The sequence below is a fragment of the Onychostoma macrolepis genome, chromosome 08 (assembly GCF_012432095.1).
Source record: "Onychostoma macrolepis isolate SWU-2019 chromosome 08, ASM1243209v1, whole genome shotgun sequence".
In the NCBI taxonomy this organism is placed as follows: domain Eukaryota; kingdom Metazoa; phylum Chordata; class Actinopteri; order Cypriniformes; family Cyprinidae; genus Onychostoma; species Onychostoma macrolepis.
Genome location: NC_081162.1, coordinates 16429118 through 16439551, shown reverse-complemented (window position 1 = coordinate 16439551; position 10434 = coordinate 16429118). Strand labels below are relative to the sequence as shown.

At 36.9% G+C, this 10434-nt stretch overlaps 1 protein-coding gene across 1 annotated transcript; it reads left to right on the top strand.

Moving 5' to 3' along the window:
• Nucleotides 1–54: 54 nt before the first annotated feature.
• On the top strand, nucleotides 55–10401 carry slc17a9a (solute carrier family 17 member 9a). The gene is made up of 13 exons (XM_058784044.1): nucleotides 55–398; nucleotides 2244–2441; nucleotides 2523–2662; nucleotides 3688–3787; nucleotides 5902–6026; nucleotides 6436–6535; nucleotides 6725–6821; nucleotides 7098–7185; nucleotides 7497–7531; nucleotides 7654–7769; nucleotides 9287–9342; nucleotides 9470–9499; nucleotides 9881–10401. The coding sequence occupies exons 1-13, from the start codon at nucleotides 268–270 to the stop codon at nucleotides 10045–10047; spliced, it is 1383 nt and encodes a 460-aa protein (XP_058640027.1). The 5' UTR covers nucleotides 55–267; the 3' UTR covers nucleotides 10048–10401.
• The last annotated feature ends 33 nt before the right edge of the window (nucleotides 10402–10434 follow it).

Below are 10434 nucleotides of genomic sequence, written 5' to 3'. Positions count from 1 at the left end.
TCTCCAGATTCCATAGAGATGACCGAGAATTAATACAGAATGATGTTGTATGATTACACGTACAAGAATTACTACATTCCTAGATGATAATCATCACCTTAAAAATGCACGCAAACCAGGATGAGTTGCTCTTCAAACATTTAACGTAGGTGTGGCGGCGGTCGTTTCCGCCTCCTTTTTGTTACTGCGAGCTCTATAAATGCCGTAGTAAACTTTCCTGTTCGGCGCAGAACCGGCTCTAGTCCGGTTTTTACTCTGTTGGATTCAATGGCTGCGGAGCAAGAATCGGACCGCTTTCAGAAACCTGTGGACTCTGTGAAAACACCGCTCAGAAATGTGTGTGACACGTCCAGGCTAAAGATAACGCAAATGAACGACACGACAACAGTATGGCCAAGGTATGATAAAACCAGTTTATTAAAGGAAATTAGAAACAATGCCAAATTTCAGTGTATTTGTGCGTCAATTGCATCAACAATTTCTGTTGTGAACAACTCACTGGATCGCGTGAATCATTCTCGTATAATCAGCGGGAGTTGTCAATGGACAGTGAAATTCACATCGCTTTCCTCCATCCACCTTTCTTTAGTTTCGCTTCCTGGCAATAGTTCCATGGAAATAGTCGTCTTTGCCTATTCGGTCCACCTGTTTGGTGGACGAGTCCTAACTGTATGTGTGTGTATAGCCTACAGTAAGAGAGAGAGAGAGAGTTAGGACTATCAAGGACTGAACAGACAAAGTAGACGATTTGCACACTACACACAATATGTTTTATGTGTGTATATATATATATATGTATGTATACACATACACACACATTGCAGTGGTAATATGTTACTGTTACGTCTGTTAGTGTATTTACAGTTTGCTGACTGTAATCAAATTCTGAGGTTACAGGATGTCTGTTTGAAAACACTGTGCTCAGATACCATGATCCATGGTGAATATGGGCATTCAACAAACAGTTTTGCTTCCTGGCAATCATTGCAATACCTTGTCTACCTTGTCTCTGCAGTCCCCTGATAAAGTATTTGGTGGATGAATCCTGTCTGTCTGTCTGTCTGTCTGTCTGTCTGTCAGTCAGTCAGTCAAAATGTACCATGGTACAGTAATACCAGTGCAATAAGATAATTAAATTCTGAGGTTACAGAATGGTTGTTTGAAAACACTGTTGTGAAACTATGATACATAAATACAGGCTTTCAACAGCATAGAATCAAAAGCATGAAAAAACGAACAGTTTAAAAAAAAAAAAAAAAACCTTAATTATTGCTAATAGGTGGCTCTGAATGAGCATTATGAAGACAAAGTAAAAAAAAAAAATTCAGAAGTAAGAATCAGTGTTAATTTTTGTTTATAGGCTGGATGCTTTAGTGGTGAGTACAGTGGTGGCCAAGTTATTAGAACACTAATATTATCTCCAGCTAAAAAATGGGTTTAAGTCAGTTATTTCTATCCTTTGCTGAAGTGTGTCAGTAGGAAATATCAGTTTACCATTTTTCCATTAGTTGTAATAATCCAGCGAGATTTTTATTTGCACAAGGAGTCTGACAACAGCCAGTGCTCCACACAGAGATCTGATCTGATCTGATCTGATCATCATCCAGTCTGTCTGGAATGACGTGAAAAAACAGAACAAACTGAGACTAAATCCAGAAGAACTGTGGCAATGTCTCCAATATGCTTCAAGCTACAGTACTGTTAAAAGTTTTAGGCTCTTGTGTAAAAATGCTGTAAAATGAGGATGCTGTCAAAAATAATGTCATAAATAGATTTTCTTTATCAATTAACTTCTAACTAAATGTAATCAACATTTGGTGTGACCATCCTTTGCGTTTAAAGCAGCTTTTGCCCTAGATGCACTTGCAGCATAGTTTTCAGGTAGCTTTACAGGTAGGTTTCTTGAAGCATCTTGGAGACGTTGCCACAGTTCTTCTGGATTTAGATTCAACTAATGGCAAAATGGTAAACTGATATTTCCTACTGACGCACTTCAGCAAAAGATAGAAATAACTGACTTAAAACCATTTTTCAGCTGGTGAAAATACTAGTGTTCTAATCATTTTGGCCACCACTGTAGGTCTTTTGAAAGCTTACTGAAAATTTTGTATAAGTATCCTATGCCATCAATTGTATATCTGCCTAATTTATTTAACATTTGTAAGTGAGGCACCTAAAATGTGCTGTGCTCTGGGTCACCAGATTGATACACTGTTGTAATTATAATGTCCCACCTGCTGCAGGCCACTGGCCCGGACCTGGACCCTGATGCTTCTGTTAGTCACATGTCTTCTCTACTGGTCACGGATGGCCATGCCAATCTGTGCCGTCACCATGGCAAAAGAATTTGGATGGAGCAAGACCGAGACTGGCATAGTGCTGGGTGCTTTTTTCTGGGGTTACTGTTTTACTCAGGTACTTGGTGGCCATGCCAGTGATAGGTGAGTGTTTTGGTGAAGGGTACAGGTTGTAGATCAATTATGGAAAGTAGAATTTGATGATGGTGAGCATCGTTTTTACAGGATAGGAGGAGAGAGAGTACTGCTGCTGTCCACCTTCTCTTGGGCCGTGATGATGGCTATCACTCCACTTCTGGCCAACATTGGACTCCGACCTCTTGTTACCATGACAGTGGCCAGGTTTCTGTTGGGTGTAATGCAAGGTGAGAGCATTGTGAGAGACAGCTGGGGCGAAAATTGTAAGAAGAATGAGGGGAATTTAGAGAGAAAATCTCATTAACTCAAAAATGGACAGAAATATCTATCAACATGTTTGAACTAGAAATTTCCACCAGCAAGTCTGTAAAATTCGGTTGCTGGGGGCATTGGCTGTAATTACTAGGGTGGGTCTAAGTTAGTTTAATCAGAATCAGCTCACCCTGACTAATTTCAGATGTTCATATAAATTTTTTACATTTACTTATATTTTTTCTGCGCATTTCCACCACATGAGAACATTTCCACCTTTGGTACATGATAATTATGACATAATAAATTGAGATTATGAAAAACAGTTGAAATGAAATACAGTATATGACATAAAAGTACAAATTATAACAAGTCAAAATTAAGACAGAAATTCATAATTATGAGATTAAATAGTCAAAATGATCACAAAAATACATATGTATAATTTAATAATTTTGACTTTATATGACATGAATACAAATTTTATATAAAAACATCAACTTTCTATCTCAATTTTGACTTAGTATGTATTGGAATTTTTGGTCAAAAGTATCACTTTGTCATAAGGCATAATTTTGATTTCTGTGTCATAATTCTGTCTCACCCATATAAAATATAATTTATACTTATCACATAATTATGACTTAGTATGTCATAATTTAGTTTAGACTATCTCTTTATGTTTCATAATTATGACATTAATCTGATAATTTAGACTTTTTATCTCATAATTCTGAATTAGTATGTCATAAAATCAACCTTTATCTCATAATTATGGCTTAGTGTGTCATAATTTAGACTTTTTAATCTTATTTATATTATCTTATTATAGTATCTTACTGTGACTTAGTATTTTAGTACTTTAGTGTCATACTTATGACTTTTTTGTTACCATTTTTTCTTATGTGGCAGAAATGGGCTTCCATAGCCTCTTAAAGGTAAAATGTAATTCTCAGTAGGACATGATTCTGAGTTTATGCTATGCTCTCTTTGTTTTTAGGGGTTCACTACCCTTCTCTTGTCAGTATCTGTGCTCAGCGTGTGAAGGAGGGAGAAAGAGGTTTATTGATGAGCACTCTGGCCTGTGGGTGCTACCTAGGGTAAGATATAATAATGGTTTTCCCAATCATCCGTTAGTGTTCTTCTTCTTCCGTTTCTTCCGCTCTTGAGTCTATGGCAGCCCATAGAACCGCTTGCGGGAAAGTTGTAAAATTTGGCACACTGATAGAGGGTAGTGTCAATAGTAACCACAGCAAATTTGGATTCTCTAAGTCAAACTCTCTAGCGCCACCACTTGTCCAAAGTTTCAGTCATGTTTATGCTAATAACTTTTGAACCTTTTGAAATTATTTTTTCCTCTGAATCCTTGGCTATTTTCAATTGTTCATAAAACCTACTTTTTCGAACTCGTCCTAGACGGTTCGTCTGATTTTCACCAAAATTGGCTCAGATCATCTATAGACCATGCTGGCAAAAAGTTTTGGAATTCAAGTCGATTAGTCTAACCGTTAAGTGTGTCGACTTATTTTCACGGGAGTCACCTTTTTAGACTCCTGAATCCTTGCCGAGTCCAGCGGTATCAAACTTGCCAGGTTTCGCCTTATGGTTTGTGCAGAGTTGCACTTTAGCGCTTAAAAAACAGCTGGCAATATCTTAGAAACTGTTACTCCGATCGACTCGAAACCACCGTAGGAAATTCGGAATCATAGCGTGTTGACTATGTTAATACCCAATTGCCAAAATTTTGATAGTAAGTGGTACAAAAATGCAGTCAGTCGACAGTCAGTTGTTTTTTCTCATCTCATATATAAAAATGTCAATAACTCCAAAACAAAATGAGATATTTTCACCAAGTTTGACACATGTGTATGGGCACACTCTAAGGACACATTAAAAATTTGGTGGGATTGTGCCTCTTGGTGGCGCTATAATTGAACAAAACATGAAATTTCCATTGACTACAATACAATATTATGGTGTAAAATGCTATATTTTACGAATTACGAAACTTTGTATGTACCATCGAGACCATGATCTGAAGGTACTCAAAAAGGTTTGAGACAGTGCCACCTTGTGGCCAAAAGTTATAATGTAATTTCAAATAAATGCTAATAGCTTTCTGTGCACTTTACCTATTGTAATGAGACTGGTATTAATAGATTCCCTGGGCCATGCTGAGAACAGTGATAGCAATGGTGCCATAGTCAGCCAAACTTCCTGTCTACAATTTTGATTTATGTTGAAAACCTATTTTTTCAAACTCCTCAACCATTGTTCCGATTTTCACCAAAATCGAATCATATCATCTTCAGATCATGCTGACAAAAAGTTATGGATTTTGTGTTGATAGATAAAACCGTTTTTATATACCACAACAACGAATTTGAGTTATGATGCCAAAATGACACTTGAGGCTGTATCTGCAATGCTTTGGCATTTTGACACCAAACTTTGTGCGTGCCATAGTCACCTCACACAGAACACACCACATCGATTTGATAATGGTGCCACCTGTTGGTCAAAAGTGAAAAGTCATTCAGTCGGATTACTAGTAGTTTTAAATGATTTTTCAGGCATTTGGACTACAATAATCTTAAAATGCCTTCAATTAATCATTGCTGAAGTTGGTCTGATGCTACATGCTATGCTTAGCTCCTCATTTTGCCGCTGATGTGCTTGGCCCCATCATTGCTGCTTGCAGCTATATTTCTATTTGAATTCATAATTTGAAGTGTAAAATAAAACTGATTCTTGTATGCAAGCATCTCTTGAATTACGTACTGTAATTTAGTGTTCCAAACTAGGGGTGTGAATCCTCACTGGTTTCACAATTCGATTCCATTACGATTATCATGTCAACGATTCGATTCAATTAATATCACGATTCGTTGCATCCTCAGCTTTCAATATTACTGCACATGGCTACATTTTCATATAAATTTTATATCAGATTTATTTTGTGCATTTTTATTAAATTATATAAACAGGCTACTTTTTAAAATAATTACAAATCAAAAACAATTGTTATAGGCTACATTCATGCTACTGCGCAGATCTGTTTCGACATATCAGATGTTTTGTCCTGTTCTGAAAACATAACTGACTGTTTACATCAATTTCGTATCATAAACTTTTTCTATAAGAATCGATATTTCCTCCCACCCCTATTCCACACTATTCATGATTTTGTCATTGAGATGTCTGTCTCTCTTAGGATGCTGCTGGTTGGAGGTGTAGGTTCCCTGATGCTGGAATGGTTTGGATGGGGGAGTGTGTTTTATGGAGCTGGTCTCCTTGCTATTTGCTGGACCTGTTGTGTATGGAAATGTCTCCTGCAAGGTACTTAAATTGTGGTCCTTTACATGTTTAATTTAAGTAGCATTGTTCTTCAGATTTTGCACTCATTCTTGATTGAGTGCTATTTTATTCCTCTGAAGGTCAGAATTTATATAATGAAGTCTCTTAGAGAAGTCACAGTAAATCAGAGACAATCAGTGTTGGCTTCAGTATTTGTGTTTTCCATAGCAACTGTGTGGATAGAATAATTGGATCTTTTTTGCCAGTGTTATTTTACAACACCCTGTTTTTAAAAATCTGACTCACCACCATGCAGCACTATTGAATAAGACATTTCTGTACTGAGGTACCTGCTATATCTTAATATCATGTAGGTATTCAGAAATCGTGTTTATTATATGTTACCGTTTTAAATGTGTCCGTACAGAGTTTGTTTGGTTGTTTGTTACAGGTTCAGGTTTCTCTCTCGACTCACTGTGGATCAGCAGTAATTCTGCATCTGAATCCTCTAAAATCAAATGGCTGAATCTCCTTAGAGAGCCTAGTGTCTGGTGAGGTTCAAAACATCAACATATCCCTCAATGTTTTTTTCATTCCAAAGTTTTGTGTCATTATCCCTCACTATGACTAATTTTTAGGACACTCATTCTCATTTAAAATGTTAATTAAAACATCAGTCTTTTAAAAGATGTGCGAGTATTAATGCAGAAGTTTGCTCACTGCATGTGTATGTGTTTTAGGGCTATGATCATTGCTCATCTCTGCTTTAGTAGCACGTATTACACACTCATGTCATGGCTACCAACATTCTTCAAAGACATGTTTCCTTATGCCAAGGTATGCCAGCCATTGCACATTAGTTGATTTCAATGGTTGTTTCTCTTTTTATTAGTGTTTTCACTCCCAGTGTACTTACCAATAATGTTAATATGTAGTAGTGATAATATCTAACTATATTACTAAACAAAATGTTTAATCATAAGATGGCGTTTGAGTTTTTGTGCACTCAGGCAGGCTAGAGGAAGCACATGAGGATTTGATGGGTTTTTTCCCTACGACTGGTCGTTTGATGTTTTCATTTGTTAAAGCATTCTCTATTTTGTTTGATGACAGGATTGGGTGTTTAATATGATCCCTTGGTTTGTGGCGCTGCCCACTTCACTGTTTGGAGGCTCTATCTCTGATCATCTCATTAGGCAAGGTGAAAAAAACCAACACAATCTCATAGCAATTGAATTGGTGGCTAATTTGTATGGATTTCTGCATCTCATTTGTACATTTTCATACAATCTGCTTATTCCACACTGGCAATTAGGTTTAGGTGTGGACCTTCTTGCTTCCTTTTTTATTTTTCTTAAAAAAAAAAAGTTTTCGTTCAAATCAAATTGCATACAAAATCGCCACATTGCAAAATATTTTCATTTTCTCATTTCTATATGTCTTAGCCTGGCAGTTACCCTGTAACCCTATTGTTTCTGTCAGTAATTAGTCACATTAATGTATTTATGTCAGGCTGCCGGACTGTGACTGTAAGGAAACTGATGCAGGTAACACAACATCAGCTATGAGCTTTAATGTGACCTGATATACAGTAAAATTACATTAACAATTCATACATTGCATTATGTAATCTGTATTGTGTTTGTCTGTTTGAAACATGCTTGTGTAGTTCTTTGCAATGGGAGTAGCCAGTGTGTTCATCTTCCTTCTCTGTAAGACAGACAGCTTTATCCATGCTGTGGCATGTGTGTCTCTGGCTGTTGGACTGTCCACATTTAATAACAGGTTAGAATGAACTGCCATATCCAAAACATGATCATACAGCATTATCAGCCTATACAGGTGCATCTCAATAAATTAGAATGTCGTGGAAAAGTTAATTTATTTCAGTAATTCAACTCAAATTGTGAAACTCGTGTATTAAATAAATTCAATGCACACAGACTGAAGTAGTTTAAGTCTTTGGTTCTTTTAATTGTGATGATTTTGGCTCACATTTAACAAAAACCCACCAATTCACTTTCTCAACAAATTAGAATACTTCATAAGACCAATAAAAAAACATTTTTAGTGAATTGTTGGCCTTCTGGAAAGTATGTTCATTCACTGTACAAGTACTCAATACTTGGTAGGGGCTCCTTTTGCTTTAATTACTGCCTCAAAAACTTTTGGTGCTTTTGGCAGTGTGGGCAGGTGCCAAATCCTGCTGGAAAATGAAATCAGCATCTTTAAAAAGCTGGTCAGCAGAAGGAAGCATGAAGTGCTCCAAAATTTCCTGGTAAACGGGTGCAGTGACTTTGGTTTTCAAAAAACACAATGGACCAACACCAGCAGATGACATTGCACCCCAAACCATCACAGACTGTGGAAACTTAACATTGGACTTCAAGCAACTTGGGCTATGAGCTTCTCCACCCTTCCTCCAGACTCTAGGGCCTTGGTTTCCAAATGAAACACAAAACTTGCTCTCATCTGAAAAGAGGACTTTGGACCACTGGGCAACAGTCCAGTTCTTCTCCTTAGCCCAGGTAAGATGCCTCTGACGTTGTCTGTGGTTCAGGAGTGGCTTAACAAGAGGAATACAACAACTGTAGCCAAATTCCTTGACACGTCTGTGTGTGGTGGCTCTTGATGCCTTGACCCCAGCCTCAGTCCATTCCTTGTGAAGTTCACCCAAATTCTTGAATCGATTTTGCTTGACAATCCTCATAAGGCTGTGGTTCTCTCGGTTGGTTGTGCATCTTTTTCTTCCACACTTTTTCCTTCCACTCAACTTTCTGTTAACATGCTTGGATACAGCACTCTGTGAACAGCCAGCTTCATTGCCAATGAATGTTTGTGGCCTACCCTCCTTGTGAAGAGTGTCAATGATTGTCTTCTGGACAACTGTCAGATCAGCAGTCTTCCCCATGATTGTGTAGCCTAGTGAACCAAACTGAGAGACCATTTTGAAGGCTCAGGAAACCTTTGCAGGTGTTTTGTGTTGATTAGCTGATTGGCATGTCACCATATTCTAATTTGTTGAGATAGTGAATTGGTGGGTTTTTGTTAAATGTGAGCCAAAATCATCACAATTAAAAGAACCAAAGACTTAAACTACTTCAGTCTGTGTGCACTGAATTTATTTAATACACGAGTTTCACAATTTGTTGAATTACTGAAATAAATGAACTTTTCCACGACATTCTAATTTATTGAGATGCACCTGTAAATGTGTAGAAGATTTAGCCAATCAACAGCTGATTGTAGAGTGAAGAGGTAGTAAAACAGAGTAACCTGTGTGTGTGTATTTTCATGTGCAGTGGGGTGTCTGTGAATGTGCATGACCAGGCACCATCGTGTGCAGGAGCCCTGTTTGGTGAGTCCACCTCTGCTTGTAAAAAAAACAAAATATAAAAAAAAAAATTATTTTATATTTTATCACTTATAGCTTATCACAACATGTTTGAGGCATTGTTCTAAATATGGTGCTCTCTATCTTACAGGGGTTATGAACACATGTTCTGCTTTTACTGGTGGGTCATAATCCTTTTTCTGTAATGTAACCAATTACATGTATACAGTCCAATGTAATGCCCTCATATACTTGTGGAAGGAGTATTGAAATATTTTATTTAAAGTACCTTTTGATAGGTCAGTGTACACAATCTAAATTCTGTTTGACAATTAGAAAAACGTAAATAGTAATGTAATATTGAAGTAATCCTTAATCTGAAAATGTTGACATAACGTATAAAGTTTTTCTCATAATTTAAACTAATCTGAAAAATATTTTGTTCACTTTCAAGTCCTGTGCAATTACTTACATCTAATATCCTACCTCATTTGTACCGTTAATTGTAATACCTATTTTTCTATTGCTCCATATCTTATTCTCTTTGTACTATACTTCACAGGTTTGTTGTTGGTGTACATGTCTGGCTACATGATTGAGGTCACAGGTTCCTGGGTGAATGTGTTCTCAGTCCTGGCTGTGGTGAACGTCATTGGTATCACCATATTCATAGCGCTGGGTGAAGCAAAACGAGTTGATCAGCCTCAGATTATCTCAACATCATGCTGAAAACAAATTCTTCCCCTCAGAGACATATTGGTGTTTCCTTATTTGTCATTTGTAGCAAATGGATTGAAACTCCTCGACACTTGTGTTTTATATAATGTTTTATTAATTTAAATGTGTATTAAAATATTTGGCTGGGCTGGTTGAAAATGATGCAATGACACACGTTTTATATTTTGTATAACAAATATTTATCTAAAATAAAACAGGACAATTGCCATTCCACTAATATGATTAGAATAATTAATCTGTCTCGTTCTTAAGTGTTTCTTGTGTAGCCTACAAATGATTCGATGCAAGTCCTTTCACTCACCAGTAGATGGAGACAGAGGACAAATCAGAGCCGCATGATTCCATGAAAAATCATAAATCAATGAAACATTACGGGTC

Bases quoted from the DNA above. Each gene is read 5' to 3' on its own strand.
- slc17a9a (XM_058784044.1), top strand. From the start codon at position 268: ATGGCTGCGGAGCAAGAATCGGACCGCTTTCAGAAACCTGTGGACTCT. The intron at 7,770-9,286 runs GTTAGAATGAAC...TTTCATGTGCAG, and splicing joins CTGTCCACATTTAATAACAG to TGGGGTGTCTGTGAATGTGC. The intron at 9,343-9,469 runs GTGAGTCCACCT...TCTATCTTACAG, and splicing joins GTGTGCAGGAGCCCTGTTTG to GGGTTATGAACACATGTTCT.